At 39.7% G+C, this 21,118-nt stretch overlaps 2 protein-coding genes across 4 annotated transcripts in view; one reads left to right on the top strand and one right to left on the bottom strand.

Annotated features, from left to right (window-relative positions):
* Positions 1-10,527, top strand: part of ROCK2 (Rho associated coiled-coil containing protein kinase 2) — a 104,419-nt gene extending 93,892 nt beyond the window's left edge. For both annotated transcript variants that reach the window (XM_053972192.1, XM_053972193.1), the window contains one exon: positions 246-10,527. In XM_053972192.1, coding sequence (XP_053828167.1) covers positions 246-249 — 4 coding nt within the window. In that variant the 3' untranslated portion in view covers positions 250-10,527. The remainder of the gene's footprint in view (positions 1-245) is intronic.
* SLC66A3 (solute carrier family 66 member 3) lies at positions 9,064-18,792 on the bottom strand. 2 transcript variants are annotated; one of them, XM_053972196.1, is made up of 8 exons: positions 18,562-18,792; positions 16,377-16,459; positions 15,863-15,932; positions 15,168-15,225; positions 13,855-13,975; positions 12,689-12,730; positions 11,790-11,911; positions 10,716-10,817 (listed from the first exon to the last, which is right to left on the bottom strand). In XM_053972196.1, exons 1-8 carry the CDS (start codon positions 18,702-18,704, stop codon positions 10,800-10,802), a joined length of 657 nt encoding a protein of 218 aa, XP_053828171.1. In that variant the 5' UTR covers positions 18,705-18,792; the 3' UTR covers positions 10,716-10,799. The 2 variants fall into 2 exon arrangements, with proteins under 2 accessions (XP_053828172.1, XP_053828171.1); XM_053972197.1 differs by lacking the exon at positions 11,790-11,911 and having other exon boundaries at positions 9,064-10,817.
* Positions 18,793-21,118: the final 2,326 nt, after the last annotated feature.

Genomic DNA, 21,118 nt, shown 5'->3' with positions numbered 1-21,118 from the left:
GAAGTAACTATTACACTGTGCATATTGTACTTTACCCTCATGTATTGCAAGGGGGTTTAATTGATTTGGGATTACAGTGTGCAAGGATGTGCTATACTGAAGTAATGTTGCTGTTGGATGCAGAGGAAAGGTGCTTCTCTCAAGTACAATGATGAACCCATCTTAAAGGAAGACTTTGAAGAAGTATTTTTTGTCAGATTTACATTTGTTGCATTTACTGACCAAACTTCCTGCTTCTTTTTCAGCTAACTGCTTTCCATGAATGCAGACACAGTCAAGGTGATAATTTTCTTCCCATTACAGCAAGACTGAAACATATCCCAAAATATATTAAAAATATATATTTTCCTGAAAGATTGTGCTATATATATCAGAGGTTTACATTTTTGCTGCAATATAAATTACTAATCTCTAAGGGTTTTCCTGTATTCTCCCAAGTGACTGATCAGTTGAGGAATGGTTGGTAAATAGTTAAAGGATATGTTAGGTAACCTTTTAAAGTGTGTTCCACAAAAGCTTTCTTGGCAAGACACATACACTACATTTCATAAAAGGATCAAGAGGAATGAGTATTGAAATGGAAGAAACTGACTTTCCAGCTTTCATAAAGATGCCACCAGCATGTCTGCAAGTAGAACCTGAGGAAGATCCACCATAGTGATATAGACTGCATCTGTGAGAAGTGACCATTAAACTGTGTATATATATTGTACTGTAATACTGCAAGAGGGGTTTAAAAATCTTTCCACTTTATTTTTTTATGCTTATTAATCAGATACCGTTACTTATTGCAGTTGCAACTATGCACTTGTATAAAGCCATAACGTTGAAGTTTATATCATTCATACACATCTGTCAGAAGCTGCATGTCAGTGTTCAGCAGCTAGTATAGGTTTGAAGTATATACTAGTTTCAGCTACATCATCATGGGCAATCCCCTTTTACCTGTCTAATTGCCTTAATTTAAATTTTTTTCAAGTTTTTTTTTGCCCATTCTTTCTATTTAAGGAAAAAGAAAGTTTACCAGCTCTTAGGATGCAGTTTTGCTTTGTGGCAGAAAAAAATAGTGCACTATTTTTACACCTATTAAGTATATCAGTGTCAACCTATTTTGAATGTATATCAACTGGTTTTAAGGGTGGAGAAGTGTTGGTTACAGAAACAATGTCTGAGAGCATGGGATTTACCATACCATTTGCTTGTACATGTAACTGCTCATCCAGCCCTTTTTACAAACCTCAATACTAGCTATTGACTTATATTAACCCTCATTAAGTGCTATGAAACTTCATTTTGCCTTGTTTTTGCATACTCTCCTAGATGTGGTTTTTTTTTTGGTTTGGTTTTTTTTTTTTTAATTTCTGGAAAATAAAAGAATCTGTGACTATTTTTACATTTCACAACACAATATCTGAGGACTGTCACAAACTTTAAGAAAAGTGAAACATACTGTAGATGTATTTTAAAAGTTTTAATCTGGTTCTCTAGCACATAGCTGTAGGCATAGGTAAATAATTCAGTAGTGTGTTTTGAGAACTGATAGCTGGGAAGAAGGGGCCTCAGAGGCACTTATTCTGACTTTTTTTTTTTTTAACTTGGAGTTGTACAAAAAATATAATATATATGGGCTCATTCATGATGTGTTCATAATTATCCCAGAAAATGCATGTTTTATACAACTACAGTATGTGATGTTAAACATATTGACAGTAAAAAATGTAGTCTCCTATTTGGTCTCTTTATATATATATAAATATATATATATATTTAGAATATATATATATATATAAAATATTGTGTGGGAGTGCAGTAATTTAAAATATGATCTAACACTTCAATGAAGGAGGACATTTCACTTTAAAATTTTGTTTGTTTGTTTTTATTTTTTAAAGAGTGTTGAAATGTTTGGAAGGATAGGACCATGTTTTATTTAACACTATCATGAAAGGTGGACTTGGAAACACTGAAATACTGAAAAATAATAAATATATTTACATTTTGTAACCTCTACTACAGTTCAGCTTAACAAAGCAAGAATGTATTAAGTTTTCTATTTATGTGCTCACAAAGTAAAATGCTGTTTGTGAGTTCTTAAATTCAAAACTAAAACTTTCATATCATTTCTGTTAGATATTATAACCCAGAGCACAGCTACAGTGGTTTTTCCCTGCTTGTTTTGATTTACAGAAGTACGGTATATTTTTAGATAATGCAGATTTGCATAGAGTACAACATTAAAAATGTATACAGTAAAACTGTTTCCATTCACTGAATGCATAAATATTTTATATATATATATAAAAAAATGTTACATTGTGGGAAGTTCTATCCTTTTCTGAATTGGAGAATATTATATATATATATATATATTTTTAAATAAACTATTTGAGTAAGGTAAAATAGTTCCTGAACTTGAGAAGCTGGTAATTAATTGAAATATTAAAATATAATGATAAGCACTGCAGCAGATATGGGAAAGGCAAGGGCTGCTCCAAAGACAGTCCACCAAGAGGAAGAGCAGACTCCAAGGGAACTGTTTGGCAGCTCCTCCACTGCTGGGGCTGGATCCTTTGCACTTTCTCTCCCCGGCTTGCCCTCATTTACTGTGAATCCACAGGGCCCTGCTAAGCCTGACACTTTAGGAAATGTACTATATTATAGTATTTGCTAGCCACAGTGTATAAATTCCATGCTTGTACAAATGCATGAGCTGTTTGTACAGCAGGCTGTACTGAGATGGAGTCGTGGAGCAGTACAGGCCTCGGGGGAGCACTGGGCTCCTGTGCTCTGACCTCTGCTCAGAGCAGAGCTAACTTCGCACGGCTTCCTCGGGGCCAGTGGTCTGAGGTGCATGAACCTCACTTTGTACCCAGGACACAAAAGGCAGAGCTGCTCTTCTGTCCTTCTCCCTTATCCTGCTGTGAAATGCAAACACATCTTTAATGCTAGTTCCCGGAGTTTGTGTTGTTTCCTTATTGTCTAGTGGTGACCTTTTAATATTTTTGAGAGAAGGGCATGTTCATGAACTAAGGAGTATTTGTCTTGAAAGTCGCTGATGTTATAACATTTTCTTGTTGTTACAGGCTTGTCCTAAGCAAACAGGACATTTTTATGGCCTGAATGACTTACCTATAGAAAATTCTCTCATTGCAAGTCCTTTTGTCTCACAAGAGTAAACAAGTGGTATAGCCAAGCTGCAGATTAATCTTCTGGAAAAAGCAGAGGTCAGACTTGGAGCCAGAAGCTCAAGGCACTTGTTTGGAAGTTGCTCCTTAGTTCCCAATCCAAGAGCTCACCAGCACAGAAGGACAGGCAGACCCCATTGGAATTACTTTGTCAGGTGTCAGAAAGACCTTTCTGCAATGAGATTTCCACTTCTGTCCTAGTTGTGTGCTGCAATTCCCTACCACTGCCAAAGTGCAGGCCCTCCCAGCACTGCCAGCAATCCAGCACCAAATCTGCTTTTAACTAGAGGAAAACTCTGGTGGTTCTTGTGCTTCTGAGCATGGCTGATGCTGTAACCAAAAACATGACATAACATCACAGTAGGATGTAGGACTTGGAAACATGCGAGGCTCAAGGATTTTAGCAGTGATAGGGGCCAAATTTAAAACATCACTGAAGTTTCGCTGCAAGTGTCTAAATATCTTTCTGCTTCTTGAAAACACTGAACCACCTGCTTTTTGACAGGCATTCAGTGGCTCTCTGAAGGCACCAAGGCCAGGAAAGCTGCTACTGAAATTATGTGCTTTTTCTCTTTCATTTCTTTTTTGTTTCTAATGTCAAGTGATCATTAGAAATTTGAGCCTTTCTGTTTGTAATCTTACAGTGTATTAGTTTCCCATCTAGCTTTGAGAGAATCATCCTTAAAAGAGAATTATATATTTTGTTCCCAAGTGCCTTTACTCATCCTGTGAGGTTGTATTTGGGATGCTGCTGTGAAAAGGGGGAACTTATATGAAAGCAAACTTCTTACCTGCATTGCTCATACAAACCCTTACTGACCTCCTTATTCTGTTTTTGAGGCAGAAGAACCAACAGTGCAAGGTCCAGTTTAGTGGAGTATTTCAGTCTCCTCCATATTCCTGGACAGTTTGCCTTGACATTCATGTTAAAATAATTATTTATTTTTTTATGTAATAAAAAAGAATATATCAAGTTGGAAGGGACCTATAAGGATCATCAAATCAAACTCTCTGCTCCTCACAGAACTACCTAAAATTAAACCATATGACTAAAAGCATAATCTAGACACTCCTTGATCTCTGACAAGCTTGGTGCCTTTTTCAGTGCGTTACAGTTTTTTACAAATTATCATCTCTGCACATAGTACACTTTAAATTAAAAGCATTATTACTTATTTTTTAAGACGATCTTCTGAATAATTTAGGGTTCTGTCAGAATCCCAAGGATCATAGGGTGTGCCTGCTGCTCTGAAGTATCCCTCATGAGGATGAGAAGGAGTCTTCTTTCTCCATAAAAGATGTTATGGAGTGGTTCTGAAAATACAAGTTGTGTTCCATGTTGAAGTTGCCTAAAAATTGGACAGGTATATATACTCAGACATTCTCATCTGAGAAATTAGGCAAGTCTACTACAATGTGTGTGGCAGAGAAGAACACTCAAAACACATCCAGCCTAGTTCTCCCCAGAAACTACTGCAATGAATGGAAAAGCTGTAACTATAGAAACATAGTTCTAGGAAGTGGGGATGTAGAGAAAAGAATGTATTGGCATATGGATGCTAATTACTAATTAATGAAAATTGGGGTTTGGAATCTTTGCCACTTTGTAGGCAGGAAGCAGTATTTTATAAAGATAAGAAAGCCACATTACAACTTGGTATTGCAAGGGTGAAGCCTTGGATTTGACTGCAGCTGCTTTTGCTCTAATAATCTTGTAGAAGCTGCAAGATTAAAGTGATCTTTCAAAATAAAAGTCATGGTGAAAGGTCACAAAATTTCAATTATAAGTGTATGTAGTCCTGATACCTTAAAGAACTCTGGAAAGACACATCATCACCCTGAAAAGAAAGGGCAGAGAGTCCAATAATGTAATGTTCCTGCAGCCTTTATTTGTTGGAGGAGCTGCACAGAAATGCTTCCACAACTGCATAGGATGCTTCAGTCCTACCACCTCATTTTAAGGTCTAGGCCTTCAGTGTTTCTTCAGAGATGTGTGCCTGCTTCTATGCATAGTCTTATATTGTCCCTGTCGGCCTCATGTCATGTAGTTCTTGTCATTTGTCATTCTTCTTCTGGGTGCTTTTTGTCCAACATGCTCTTGCACCACTTGGTAAGCCTGGCTATCCAGCGATAAGTACACCAGGCTTGTGAGATCACAGCCAGTCCTCTTGTCCTTTGGATCACCAACTGCTTAGACTTTGGGCACTGAATTGCCTTCAATTTGTGCTACTTTTATTAACAAGTGAACTGGTAGAAACTTTTTTTTGGAGTTACCTGAGATGTTAAATCCCTTAATTTTTTAAGACTGAAGGAGCTGGGTACCCCACCTGAGGTCTGAGCCCTGTTTCATATTGGCTCACCTTGCATTGTCTCTGATCTCAACTGTTCCATTTTCTGGTAGGCTCTTGGAGCAGGTCTTGCACCTGGGTGCAGGTCTGGCTGCAGCTTCAGGACTTGAATCTGCTTGCTGGATCCCATGGTCTCATATGTCTGTGTGATGTTTTCCAGCATATTACAATCCCTGTGTCCTGGGGGCCACTGAGATTCAGTAGGATCCGTGTAGCCTTTAGTCCAGTCGGGAGCCATGGGGCGAGGCTCCCCTGCCAGCTCCATTCTGACCTACAGCAATGGAAGTTGTATTACTGGAAGGTGGGCATTTGTGCAAACTATAAAAAACCAACAAGGCTGAGAGAGGAAAATACCCACGAGCTCAGAGAGTCCGTGAGGACAGTGCATTTCATGGAAAAAAAAAAAATTAAAATCTCAAAATATAAGTCAGACTCTTGAAAGACAACTCTACAGGATCTGCATATAGTCAGCTGTTCAAAGGTGAAAGAATTTCTCTCCAGTAATTATTTAAAATATGCTTTATAGAAGCTCAATTTGTGCTTCATTAAGATTTACAAGACAGAGGGAACACTGAGGCACAGGATGGTTTTCCTATGGTATGAATCTTGGTACTGCTGGCCAAAGCCCTCACATTCCAAAGCAGAAATCTTGCACATTCCAGAGCAGGCATATGCACAGATGACTTGCAATTATAGTAAGGTGGTAAGTAGAATTGATTTTCAGCATGGAGCCATTTACTACTCAGTTTGAATCAGAATCATCATTAGCCAACTTAACTTGTCACATTTTAGGCTGGTGCAGGTTCTGTACTTTACATCATTTTCCAGAATACTTGACAGATAAAACAAGGTATCTGTGCACTTAAAGCTCCCTCCCTGCGAGTCAGTGATACCACATAATGCACAGAGGCACCTGTTTAGGCTTCTGACAATTTAAGAAATTTGTAAGATGAAATAATGAAACAAAACAGTATGAACAAAATTGTGACAATTATTTAAACTGTCTTTCAGGTATCACAAATTAAATTTAATTAAAACTATGGTGTAAAAATCTCTTATTTTACCCCTGGCCCAAAGATTTAATTTTTTTTCCAAGACAGAGATAGTTGCCCCAAACTACTGCCAATGGAGAATGGAATAGCTGACACCTTTAACTTGAAAATGTCTGTATATCTGTCTTGCCATTAGGCAGGAAACACCTGAGGTTCATCAGGACTCAGGTCTGTGAGGCTGGCAAGGTCTTGTAACTGGATCCATCACAAGTGAAGATCTGTCAGATTCTTACAGTGATGTTCACTGTGGCTCCCAGGCACCTGTTTGACCTCAACAGTTGCCATCACTGAGAACTCTGAAGTGTCCTGGAGAACCCTGGCTCAAAATCCAGCAAATTATTTTTTGTAAAAACCAAGAACTTTAGAACATCCTTTTTAAAGATTTTTTTTTCAGCTTCCTCACCTTCAAAAGTGAGACATCCTTAGACTACGATTAGTGATGAAGGTGACATTTCATGTTCTGCTTCATACATAAATATGAATTTCAAGTGTGGAAAATTTTGGAAGAGAGTGGAAAAACCAGCCTGAAGAGAATTTGGAGGGAAGCCATTATTATTTATCATCAGGGAAAATACATGGCGGGGAAACTACCTCATTTCAGTTATCTCCGCATCTGTGGAGTTTTTCATTATTGTGTTCCTTCTGTGGACTCAGCTGTTACTTCCTTTTTTTATTTCCCCCCTATTATATATGTCACTAAATGGATGATTGGTGGAGGAAGAGTAATTTTACCTCATTCAAAGAAGGGAGTGAAGGTGTTCTGTAAGATTGGGGCCATTCAGCTAATTCTGAATTACTTTCTCCAGAGTCAAACTGCACTAAAATCCAGCTCTCAATCTGCAGCAGTTGGGGGCTGTCACTGCCTCCCCACCCCACGCCTTTCTCTCGTGTTTCAGTAGATCGGATGAGCAGAGCCAGGAGCAGGAGTAGCCACATGCAGAGTGTAAGGCAGACAGAGGCTTGGGGGTCAGGCAGGGACAGGGACTTCTGGGCAGTCCAAGCAATCTCATCCCTTGCTGGATTGGAGCAGCACAAGGAAAGACATCTGTGTCCACTTTGCACAGAATGCCCAGTGTTAAGGGAGGCCCGTAGAGTGGGGAGAGGATGGCTTTGCATTTGTGTTCAGTGTTCTGTTCACTGAGGACAGTCCAGAAAAAATAAACTATACACATCTTCCACTGTCTACATCCATGTTCAGACCTGCAGCCTGCTGTCTCTGGACTCACATCATTATTCTTTCAATAGTAAATCTTAGGGTAAATGTTTTCTCTGTCATACAGCTGAAGTGAGCTTCTAGCTTACCTGCTGCCAAATCCAGTCACAGTTCATCATAGCCACTGCTGGAGGTACTTGGGGTTATTTATTGGACTCCAGAGTTATTTATTGGAATCCAGAGCACAGACAAGGAGACTCAAAGTTTTTGAAAGCCCTGGCAAGACACATACTTTGTCAGCCAGGGCAGGACAGGTTGTGTTACCTCGTGAGCATATGTGAACTGGTACAATTAGACACCGAGTGTGTAATTCCACACTTGTACAGCATCTCTGAATGGAGTTGGATTACTTCCAGCCCTGTGGACAAGAGCTACTTACTTGCTTACACCTTCTGCCATAAATCCAAGGTGCTTTCCCTGCTTGCTTTTGCCCTGCTGCTGCATTACACAGCAAACAACCTCCTTGTTTCCGCCCTGATACTGGTGAATGATGAGTTTAACAAGATTTATCCTGCCTATGTATTTGTCTAAAGCTGTTGCCTTTAATCCAGCCACTGAGAAGATTATTCTTTACCTACTGGAAAACACAGTGTCTGCGCTTTCATGGGGCTTGCCTGGAATTTAAATGTGCCTCTGTTTATGAAAGTGAAAGTTACTCTCTAAGAGAGGAAAAAGTGTGTAAAACTATTAACTGCTAGTTTCTGATTTGTTCCATATCTCTTGCAGCTTGAATGAGAACTCATGGTCCAGCTTTCCAAGTCCACAAAATTACTTTACCTTAACTTCATTAATTACCCAACTTTGTTTGTTTTCCTCACTTTTTTTCCCCCACAGATTTCTAAGGTGATTTATTAAAAATGCATTAAGTAACCTATTAAGAACTGTTCTTAAATGCATTTTCAGTATTTTATGATAAAAAACCATCTTGAGGTGCTGATTCTCAAACCAAAAATGGAGCAGCTTCATCTTGCTACAGCATCACTCAGGAGTGTGAAAGGTGTCAATAACAGAGAGGGTTTGGATTCCATACAAATCTTTCTCTATCAAGAAAAGTCTTTAATTAAAAAGCAAGTGTGTTTTTTTTTCATTTTAAGATGCTGGAGCTCTTTAGCATTTGGCAGGTCAATATTCAGCCTGATGCTTCAAGTGTTAAGGTGAAAGCTGCCCATTTATGACCTGTAATGAATATTTCATTTTCTCTCCATATATGGAAACAATAAAAATTCAAATGCAATGAAAATTATCTGTAAGAATGACACTATCAATCTTGAAGAAGAGCATTTATTAGTATCACCTGGAAAATGTATCACATGCCACCTGCCACCATTTAGACCACTTCAGATACTTTACACAGCTTTAGTCAAATCAGAATGTTTACAATTAATCTTTCAACCAACATAGAAAGATTTATACTTTTTATTGGAGCAGTAAAAAAAAAAGCTCATCTTTGACTTGCTCTCAATGACATGGGATACATGAAATCAATGCCCACAGACACATCTCTTCCCAGCCCTTCCCACTAAAATTTAGAGTACGAGGCAGCTGTTTTCTGATGGTGAATGCTCCAATTGCTGCATGCTCACTGGCAAAACATCTGCTTTTGCAGATCCCTTTGCTCCACAGCAGTCACACAATTCAGAATGTTGTGAAAAAAACCTGCCTCAAATGAAGTCAATGCAGTCTTCCCACAGTTTTCAAGGGTGTTGGGATCAAGGGTGCTTAGGTTTTTACATGCCAATCAACAGAATACCGTAAGAACTCTTGGAATGTTGTATCTTTTAATTTTGGAGAATGTAATGACAAATGAAGGCAAGCTATATGATTACCAATGTAACTTTTGGTTGTGAAGGCAGTACTTCCAAAACTAAAATCCTCTGTTAACAATTGTCAAGAATATCCTTTCCCCCTTTTTACTCTAAGTACTACAAATTGATTATAATTTCTGAAGTAAAAGTTTAAGTGAAGTATATGTTCTTCAACTCACTTAGCACTGACAGGCCAAAAACTTATGAACCACAGAGCACAAATCACCAAAACCTGACAACCACAGGAGATCAGTCTGCTGAGATACATCAAGGTGCACATGTCAGTGTGAATGGTGTTTGGGAATTCTGGATATCATTCCAGGAATTTTTGCTTGAACAGCATTTTTAACTGTTGGTCAGAGTTTCATTAATTCCCATACATTCTAGTTCCTGCTGTTCCCAAAACAGTATGTTCAGTGAATGAGAGCTCAGGTTGAAAAGTAATTCGTAGTTGAGTTTTTGCTCTCTTATCCAATAAAAACAGGGTATACTGAGGAAAGTGACTATGGGTATCCTGTATCAGCTGTATAAATTGTACTGTTAAATGTTGCATGTAAGTGCTACAATCCCAGCTGGGTTTGTGACTTAGTAATTAGAACCTTATTCTGGATTGGATCTTGACTCAGATTTTCTTCATCCTCTAATACAGGCAGTTAATGTTGAACTAATTGAGTTGCTTGCAAGAAGACAAACTTCTGTTGTGGTTTTTCAGTCTTGCAGCAGGACGAGTCAGTATGTTGGTGCAAAATTGATCATGTATAATTGAAGAAAATTGCTTATATGTAACCGGAAAGTACTGAAGTGATACCAGAATATATATACATCTAACTATGAAATACCTTGTAGTAAAAAAAAATCCAGAGAAAATGTGATATCAGTGAAACTTGTCTGAAATGACCAATAAAAATATGCTGCTTAAATTAAGTATCTTATCAGAATTATTTCTAAGAGAAAGTAAGCATGAATGTATTATAGTGTAAGTCTGCAAGTACTGTAAATATTGTAAGTACACAAAAGGGTAAATATTAGAGAAAGAGAGCTTCCTCAATCTCTGAAGAATTCTTAAATTCTTTAGGCTTAATTATATTTTTTTATGGTAATGATATGTGTGCTGATGAGTGTCTTCTAATCAGTCTTTTTAGTCTTCCTGTAGTGCAGGATTGTGGCTGTGACCCAAATATTGAGAATGAGCATGACTATGAAACGGATGAGAACTAAAAGAGAAAAAAATATATTGTAAGCATAAATCAAAAAAATCAACTTCTGTTACAACACTGGTTTGTAAGCTTTTGCTGGTGTTCAGACAGGCTGGTTCACATTCAGAACTGTTTTCAGCCAATTAGTTTCAATTACCATGTTCAGGAACCCACACATTCTGAGCATGAATCCAAGAGAAAACAGCATGTAGCACTTGATCACTTTAAGAGATAGCTCAAAATTATACACTCCAGTACCTTTAATTCTTTTGTAACCTGGAGAATAGTACAAGCATGAGAAGCCTCATATAAATGTATATGTACACCAAAAGTTAAATTCTAAGTCACAGCTCACATGTCCTTTATAGTTGCACTTGTTATTTATAATAAAGGAATTACTTTCTACTGCCATCTCTTAAGTTTAGACTTCGAGAAGACAGGAGATACTTGTATCTGTCAGACTTTAATGACAGAAAATTTGACAACTGAGAAAAAAAACAAACGGTTTTTCAGTACCTGGGTTAACTCAGCTTTAAAAACCATAACAGCATAGTACCTCTACCTGTGAGAAGGTATTTAAAGTATAGGTATGTCTGATGTCCATTTGGTAGGTGGAATATTCACAGAAATGTACACAAAACTTTGTTTCAGAACTATCTGATACCTGACTCTTTCCTACGTGTCAATGTGTTCAGTGTTGTAACTTAACTGGAAACAGTTTTTATTAGAGCAGCACAGCATCAGTGTTTGCTGCTGGCCCTTCCATGTTCCGAAGTGGATGGTGCTCTATTTCAAACAGCAGCTTTACCCAGTGCCAGCTTTGCTTTCCTGGTGTTTCCTCCTTCTGCACAGTGAACTCCCACCCCCTCAGTGAAAATATGTAGCTGTGGGTGATGTGGACTCGGTACCTGACCCTGACTAAAGCCCTGCATGAGCATTTTGCCAAATCTTTGGTGACCATTTAACTGCACAGCCCCAGGAACTCCTTACCTTGGCAAAGAAAAAGCAGCAAGCATGGGGGTGGAAATGTGGGCCAGAAATGAGATTTCCTTTTCCAGTAAAAGACCCACTTGAAATGCTTGCAAAGCTACAGCTTTTTTGGGTTGCAGAGGCTGTTTAAAAATTACAAAATCCATTCAAGTGATGTTTCTGATGAAATAGTTTTGAACAAGAACAAGGAACCACCAGATGAAGTACAAAGGGTTTGTTACTGTTCTTACATCCACCAAGTCTTGATTTTGAACAATTTACTGAAAAATCTATGACACTCCCTAGCTCTTGCAGTTTTCTCAGGATGGTAAGAAGCTGTTAAATAAATTTGCTTTATAATTTGCTGGAAATCATATATTTTAAGTCAGTTTTTTTAGTTTCTTACCAGCCTACCATTTCATTTTCAGCCTGCCATAAACTTTCTGAATGTTGGACCTAAAACTGTTCACATACTAAGCTGAACTTTAGTTTTCTAGAAGATTTTTTTCATTCATAGAGCTGTAAAAAATACTTATTACTTGAAATTCTCATTCAATTACTACAGGATTTCTTTAAATTATATTTTACTACATTTATTAATTTATTAAAATAGTAAATGTTTTTAATACTTTATTCTGCTATTTTCAGAATTAATTTTGTGGTGCTTTTGCTTTTTGAAAAGAAAAAAAAATCTTTTGGACCACTTGCACCACATGACAAGCGAAAGCAGTTTTCTGGCTTTTTTTTTCGTTAATGTCTTTGCCGGATGTGTAATCCTGTGTAACTCCTGCCCTCACCATGCCAACCTATCACATTCATGGTTTGTTCTTGTGACACCTTCTAGGTGTTTTACAAAACAACTAAAAACTACTGTGGCAGCTGTTCCCTTGGAAAGGCAGAGAATTACATACTTGACTCACCTGCGAGATCATTTGTAGTCATTACAGTTGTAATAATTCTTGCTGTAAATTGAATGAATTGTGATTAGTGGAACACATAGGACACATTTATACTTTTAAAAAATATGAAATACCTGTTTTTCAACAGAAGATAATCTTGCATGAAAATATATACTGTACACATTCCCACTTTTAGTGTGTCCACTCTTCACCATTTTGGCTTCAGAAATCAAGCTCTCAAAGCTGACTGACAATGTATTAACGGTCTTTTTTAATGAGAAAATCACAGATATAATTAGAACTTTTAAATCTATCATGCTAGATTGGACGTGGTCAGTTTACTGCTTTTCTTTCTGTTCAGCCCCTGCTTCAGGAGCTGACAGTGAGCTACACCCACAGTTGAGTTAGCATGACTTAACCATTGGGAATGTTCACGTGTGTGCCTTCAAGTTTTGCAAATACAAGGAATTCAGCTTCCCTTCCCACAAGGAACCTAAATGTTAATTATTTCACACTTGCAGCAAAATAAAAGCATTTACAAAGTTTACTGTCACTGTTCACCACAACTTCTAATTACTGACTTTTTTTTCATATAGAAATAGATCCAGCATCACTGGATGGTGAGTTTTATAGTGAGAATATTTTAAACGAGTTTTGTGAAGATGCAAAAGGCACTTCTGTCAAACAGCTGCAGAACTGTTCATGCAGACCACTGGGGAATTGCCACAGGAACTCCACAAATGACTGTTCATAAATTCTGTCAAGAAATGTAATTACAAGTAGCCATAGAGTTAAAGGTATTTAGCATTAAGTGTGTATTTATTTGTAGACAGATTTTCAAAACTAGCATTTTCTGACTGTATACCTGAAATTTTAGCACCTTTTCATGCTGGACCACTAGTAACTTTATTAAATCATAGAACATGGAAAAATTTTCCTCATAAAGACAGCCTTTCAGTTATTTCAATTCCAGTTCCCTTGGTCATATTCACACTTTAAGTCATTGGTTTTTATCATTGGTGTCAAAGATAAAACTTGTTTTCAAGAGACTGTGTGTTATCTGAGTCCCAGGCATCAGCACTGAGGGAAACTAAGGCAAAATCTTTACCTACTATGATTGAATAAAGACCTATGAAAAAAGGAATTAGGAGAACTCAGTACTTTGCACCAAGTTGTCTGTAGCTTACTTGCAGAGGCATATACAGACATGCCCCAGGTCAGGGCGCTCACTTGTCCGGAATCTTTGGTGTCCAAGAGATGCTGCAGCTGAACAAGCTTACTGGCTGCACTGACGAACGTGCACAGATTCTGAAAAGCAAGTGAAAAAGATAGAGAACATCTCTCATGGCCTCTGCCATGGTATTATCTGAATAGGAGTAGTTTTTTCATTTAGAATAAAAAAAAGTTTACACTTTTCCAGTATTTGGCAACCCAAGTGCTTCGGCTTCTTCATAAGGAACAAAAACTGGAAGTAAGCAAAAACTGGAAGTGGCCAGAAACAAGGACTCATTTCTGAGGTACTGCCCAGCAAGAAGCTCAAAGAGCTTCAACAGTTGCTACTGTTGTTGGCAAATGCTTGAGAGAGGCAAATGCAGTAAGAAGCAAAGAAACAAAAAAAGCTTCTCAACCTGTTCCATAGAACTGTTTATAAAAGTCAGCTAAAATGAGACTGACCTAGTCTAAACAGCAAGGTTGATTCAGACCATCTGTTACCATTAAGTCTGGCAAACCAAACCATAAAGGAATGAGAAAACTGACAAGAATGTGTGGAAAATTAGTCCAGTTGGAGGGAAAAAATAGTAACAGGAATGCACTGTTCACTCAGTCCCCCTTTTAGAGGGGATTTTGCAAAGGCAGCAGGTACAGAGGACTCCACACAGGCCTTTGTGCCCTGCCTGGATTTCTGCTGCAAGTAAGGATCAGCATAGGGCTTGGAAGCTTTTCTCCCCATCTGTATCATCTCTTGCATTAGCAGGTCCAGTTCATCTCAATTACATTTTTACATTCTCTCTCCTGCTAAGAAAAGACTGTCTTTAACTTTTGTAGGCATTATCAGATGATATGTTTCTTGCAAATTGGTACGACTAAAGGGGAAAAAAGAAATCCATCACGATCCCTGTTTCAAACGCTTTGATGCTCTATTCTCTTCCTCTTGTGTTAAAGGTTTATTGGTTGGGGTTATGACATTAGGACTAAAGTGGCAGTAGAACTTCAACATTTTAAGTATTTGCTAGTTTTAATTAAGGCACCACCAAGTAACAGCTTATCTCAGAACATGCCTTTTTCGCCCCCAGAGAGTCTCTACTTTCAGTGCTGTTTTCCAGCTACTCGCAAAAGTAAGAACCTGTATCTGAAAACTGGTTGGTTATTCTGAAAGCTGACCTAAATGATAAATTCTTCCAAGGACATATATATAGCAGAAAGTCCACTAATAAATACTTCCGGAAAAAAAAGTAATTTCATGTGAAGATCTAATTTCGGATAATCATGTAGCACTTACCATGGCCAGGTCTATTATCCACTTCTGCAGTGTTAGCATGTACCATCCCCCCCAAAATCTTATATTACGTTAAGTTTCATAGCACTGAAAATTATAGGATACAAAGTTCTCAAAACTGCCTGAGGAATAATATTTTTTTAAACATCTGGAAATAATCTTATTGAAACTTTTTAACAGACTATACAATCCAGATAAAACATACTAAGAACTGGTTGAAACACTAAGTGTTCCTATTTTTCACACTGTCTTTGGTCAAATAGTGTCTGGAGTTTCTCAAAACCTGCTCCTAAGCACAAGATTTGAGATTTAAACCCAAGTCCTATTTAGAAAAAAAAACAAACAGTACTGTCTTTATTGTAATAAGTACAACCTGCATGGGCAGGCAGGAATTAAAAAAAAAAATTAAAAAAAAAATCTGTAATTTCTACTCTGCATCCCTGTAGAAAATATGTAAATTAAGGATTTAGTTTACTCTATCAGTTGGGAGCCTTCTAAAGCACAGCAAACATATAAAGCTTATTTCCTGCAGAGGTTTTACTGTGATCCCAGAAATCAGTGTGTGAATGTGGAATACATGTTGAGGGGTGCCTGAGAATTATTTACAATAGTAGCACGAAAGAAACGATGGCACAGCTGCTATACGAAGAACTACCAAACAAGCCCCATAAAACAAACTTCCGGGTTTCAAAGGATACGCGACTGCATAGAAAAAAGCTCGTCTCGCTTTTCCGCTGAAATGCATAATACAGCAAAGGAGAATGACATCTGCAATAAACAAAAGATGGCTCGTCACAGAAAGGACCAAAGGGGCCCAAACACAATCTTAGACCGTTCCACTGGGCACAAGCTCTGAGGAGACTCCTTTCTTACTGCTTTTGTCTCTCAAATGAGATTGATGACCAAAATACTGCAAGCTCCAAAACGAAGCTTTTCTTAGAGTCTGGAGTGTTTAGTATGTTTCTCTCCCATGTGGAGAATCAGACAAAAGGATGAGTTTACACTGTGACTCTGTGTAATAATTAGGTTTTTCTCCTCTACCTGACCATCTCTTTCAATGGCATTTAAAAGAATTCAGTTTTATAAGAGATGTTAATTCCCTCTTCCCCCCAACTCCAGCATCACTGCAGTGGAGCACTGTACCTACACACAGAGACTTGGAGGGCTGAATGAGCCCCATTTCGTTTCCAAAACATGGCTTACAAAAATTACCTTGTGCAATGACGATGGGATACTCCAGGTATGTCTCCAGGGGGTAACCATAATAGATCTGGTACCTCAGAAACACAAGGAGGCTGAACAGAGAGATACAAAACATGACTGCACAAAGGGACACAAATGTCTTCACAACTTTTATACTGTCTGGTGGTGCCAAAAGGCTCCAGATAGTTGTAGCTCTTGCTGTCAAACTGATCAAACAAAACACAGGCACACAGAACAAGCCTGATCATTCTGTAATCTATTTCTGTTACCCTCACTGCCCACACTTCTCATCAACGTCTTTATGTCACAGTCTGTAAGGCATAATTTTATTAATTATAACTGGGGAGAAAGAAATAAAGGCTTCCAGACCTAGGCGATACCATCTCTCTCCAAGAGCCTTGGCACTTCTAGGATAACTCTGATTTCTTTATTCAATTTATACAATAAGAAAGTTTGTAGGGGTAGAAAGTGTCTTCCAAGCTGTCTAGACTATACTGTTATGAGATTACTCAGTGTAGCTCTACTGGTCAGACTAAGAGTCTGTTTCTAAGTGCACCAAACAATGGCAATTTTCCTTCCTGCCATTCCACAATACGGTACCTAAAAGTAACTGAACTTTTACGTTTTCTGTACTTCTAACTCTCCTGCAAGTCCATGGGGTTAGATAGAAAATTCAAAGCTGTATAAAAAACAGAAAACACTCAAAGCAGTTTTACGGAAGAAAAAATATTATGGTTTCTGGTGCAGAAAAATGGCAGAAGGAACAGCCTGCCTTGTAAGAAAATGGCTTTTACAGTATTTAGATTTTAAATGTCTGAACATCCTAAAAGTACTATTTGATGTAGAGTCAAATCAGACTCCTAGCCACCAGCGCCATGTTTCTGTGTCACTCCTCACGCCTCTAACTCTGTTGATTTCACAGAACCAGCCCAGTTTGTACTGGTAGTCATACAGCTCCCTGCAACTGGATGCAAAGTCTTTAAAGGTAGAAAGACAAACAGCCTATTAAATACAATAAATGTTTCAAAGAAGACCAGAACCTGTAGTTGTGTGGGTACCGTAGTTCTCACACAGGTGCTGAAGAGACATTTCCAACTACTCCATGCTCATCTCAAACATTACTTACAAAGTCTTTTTAATGCACACCAACGTACACGAATTATTGAAGTGCTGTCACCGCTTTTTGCCTGAGGCTGTGGGGTCAGTAATCTCTGCTGGAACTCCAATTTGCTTCATTTACTCTGAGGTGTGTTAAGGATAAACAGCAGCAACACAGGTTCAGTGCTGTAGAGAGAAGCAAGCGGGGAGCAGCCACGGCGGAACCTGAGGGATTCTGCACAGCTCCACTAAGAGGTGTCTGTAAACCTGAGCTGTGGCCCTGTCCGGAGACACGGCACAGGCACCTTCAGACACAGCACGCCGTTTTTGTGAGGGGATTTTTCTGGATGAAACCCCCTTTCCTAGCTTGGCGCGGGGAGGTGGCAGCTACCCCGCTGGATGTTCTGCCCATCTCCACCGCCCGATTCGGACAACGCAGGGCTCTTCAAGGTGTTTTCTCTCACTAGCACCCACAGCTGAACGTGCACACACCGAGTTTATTTATTTGTCGTTTCATACAATCCTCCTTAAGCAAGATTTAATAAGCCTAGCCCATGTAAGCTCATTACAGGCTCACAAGTCTTTGGAGTTTGACACAGCTTGTAATTTTCTTAAGGAATTATTTAAGTCTCAGATTTGGGTGAGGGAAGCCTGTCTGACAAGTACAGCCACCTGCACCACAGGGTACACGGGCCACTGAATAACCTAAACACAGGCTTACACCCTCTGCAGCTGCTGTATGCACCGACATGCGTGGTCCGGGACCGTTTGGGGCACGTTAAAAAAGCCGAGTTTCCCTTTAAATGACAAAGCGGAATCACTAAAACAGGAAGTTCCTTCCCGAAAGGCTCTGTGGGTTCAGCTGGCGGCGCTGGTCCTGAGCTCCGAACGGGGCGATGTGGCACCGCGGGAGCGGGGGGTGCTCGCCGCCCCCAGGCCGCCCCTCAGCGCACCCTCACGCCTGACCTGAGCCGCGGAGGAAGGAATGAATTCCTGGCTGCCGCAGCAGCCCCAGGGCCCCGCACCCCCGGCCGAGGGGACGCGCGGCTCCAGCCGCTGCTCCCGCCGCTGTCCCCGTGTGCCCCCGCCGCCTTACCCGGCCAGCTCCAGGAGGAGGCTGCTCACGCTGAGTCCCCACGCCGAGCCAGCCCTCAGCACCGCCACCAGCTGCGGCAGCTTGATCACGGCACACACGGCCCAGGTTGTCAAGTGCACCAGGTCCAGCAGCCCCGGCGCCATCCCGCTGCGGCGGCCCGGGACGGGGAATCCGCGGAGCGGCGGGCGGGGTGTGGAGGGACGGTGGCGCCGGCGCGGCCCTCACGGAGCGCCCGGGGCGCCCACACTGCCCGGGGCACGAGGAGGGGAGAGCCAGGCCCGGCGGAGCATCCGCGGCCCCGTCGGCAGCGGCAGTGCCACGGTTACCCCCGGCCCGTGGTGTCGAACGCCGCGGTGACCCAGGGGACACCCCCGTCGACCCCCGGCCGCTGGTTGAGGCCTCCCTGCCTCTGACTCCCTCGGTGACCGGGCCGAGAACCGCTCCGCTCCAGGTTCGGAGTGTTGATCCTGGAATGACTCTGTTACCATAAACAACACCCCCAGAACAGGAATGACGTGATGCTGTGCCGGCCATAGGCCGTGTTCACCCCCCCGAGCAGTGCAGGTCAGCTCCGGCTTTGGAGCTGTAGGCTGGAACTCAGTTTTCTCCCCCAGAGTAGAGTCCCGAGTGCTCCAGCGCCCGTGGCTTTCAGGTCACTCTCTCTGGACTGCTGTGGAGCTAATTCTGCAGCAGGGATCACACGGGTCTGACAACAGCACTTTATTTTTACAAGAAAAACGTGCAGCAAAATTAAAAGTTGCTGGACTTGTCAGATGATACTGAAATTGGCTGGAATGAACTTTTTAACACAGTTTGAAGTCTTAGAAAGCAGGCATTGTGCAGGACACAGTGGATTTATTCTGTGTCTGGAGTGAGACTTTACAGCAGGGTTTTTATTCATTATAACTATATATATTCATTAAAACGTGATTCTTATTTAATATATAAATATAATTTTCCTAGAACCAATTTGCATGCATTCACCTCTTACTAGAAGTTTATGGTTCTGGAGGTTTATTAAGAGGGATCTTTGGTGATTGTATTCACTGAATGCTTCGATATTAAAGGTGACTTTCCCTTCAAGTTTTTCTTTGTGTATGTGCTGTTATTTCTTGTTATATAAAATTTGCTAAAAACCCTCTGTAGGCCTCCTTATCTGTTTCTCCACAGGTTCCAGCTGTGTTTATCACCCTGAGTGCATACCTTTACATTCTTTTATCTTTTTTTTTTTTTTTTTTGCCAGTTAATCTTTCAGCAACTTCAGGGGAGCTGAAAATTGTTATTCTTTAAGTTATTTATCACAGGTTATTGGAGGTGGAATAGCTTCTCCAGACCATACACCTACCTACCATACACAGTTACATACAAAACCAGTAAAGTTTTTGTACTTCTCAGTTTCTCAGAACTAAATAAAGGTTATCCTAGGAACACACATTTGTAGTGATTATGCATGGACAGAATCATTCGTGCGTGCATAAGGCCAGGACTGCTCCAACTGCTGTCAAATCTACACCATTAATTCAGAGTTTTACCTAGAATGTAATTGCTTTAACATGAGGGGTTATTCACAGGCATAACATTTATTCTTTTTTATTTTAATTTTAATTTTAATGAAAGTTGTATTTTACTATGGTCACTAGTTCTTAAAATGGCTTAAGACAGGTATATTGCATTAATTCTGCATACCCTTGGTGGTATTTTAAATCAGTATTTCTGATTCTGAATTTATAAATCATGTTGCCCTTTGGTAATTCAGTCATAAAAGGAAGCAGAAGTACATAAAGTACTTCTTTCTATAGAAGTACATACAATCTCAAAACTCAGAAATAAATAGCCCCCAATACGAAATTCCTATGTAGAAACTGTGTTTCTGTTAATACAATTCAAAGTAATGAAGCTTTTCAAAGAAAATAAGGTAAAAGAAGAAAATACAATTTGGGTTTACCTTAAATAGTAACCGTTCCAAGATTTTCTTGATAAACTGAATTGTTCACTTTGTGGGAGAGTTATGTACTTGAAAAAAGTTGAGAAATTGTCATACAAGATGAAGTTATTTAAAGTTAGGTCTGAGGTGTAGATGTGTCTGTCATTTCAGATAAACTGAGAATAACAGAGAAATATCTAAGACGTTGCATATTTGCACTACTGTGTGGATGCTGATCCAAAAACTTATAAAATTGTCAGTAATGTAATGCCTTGTACCTTCCTAGAGTAATCAAGAAGCTGAACTAACTTCAAACTATTAAGCAGGTCCATGAGTCCATTTTATTCAACTGTTTTTATATTTAAGAAGATATTAAGTATTTAGCTTTAGTCAGCATTTTACCTTTTTAAAAACACATCCTGCTTTGCATTGCAAGCAGTCAGATGACCAGGATGATTTGCCATCTCCCCTGCCCTGTCTGTGTAATGGTCCCACTCTGCATCTGTTCACTGCCCACGTGAGAAGCAGCTTAGGGAAGGAAAAGACATCACAGTGCTGGGCAGCCTCGTCCAAGGTAATGAAAAAAATTTAATCTGTGAGCAGTATGAGAAATTCTTCCTAGTGTGTCTAGAT

The sequence above is a fragment of the Vidua macroura genome, chromosome 3 (assembly GCF_024509145.1).
Source record: "Vidua macroura isolate BioBank_ID:100142 chromosome 3, ASM2450914v1, whole genome shotgun sequence".
In the NCBI taxonomy this organism is placed as follows: domain Eukaryota; kingdom Metazoa; phylum Chordata; class Aves; order Passeriformes; family Viduidae; genus Vidua; species Vidua macroura.
The sequence above is the reverse complement of the archived record's forward strand: the minus strand, read 5'-3'. Positions and strand labels throughout refer to the sequence as shown.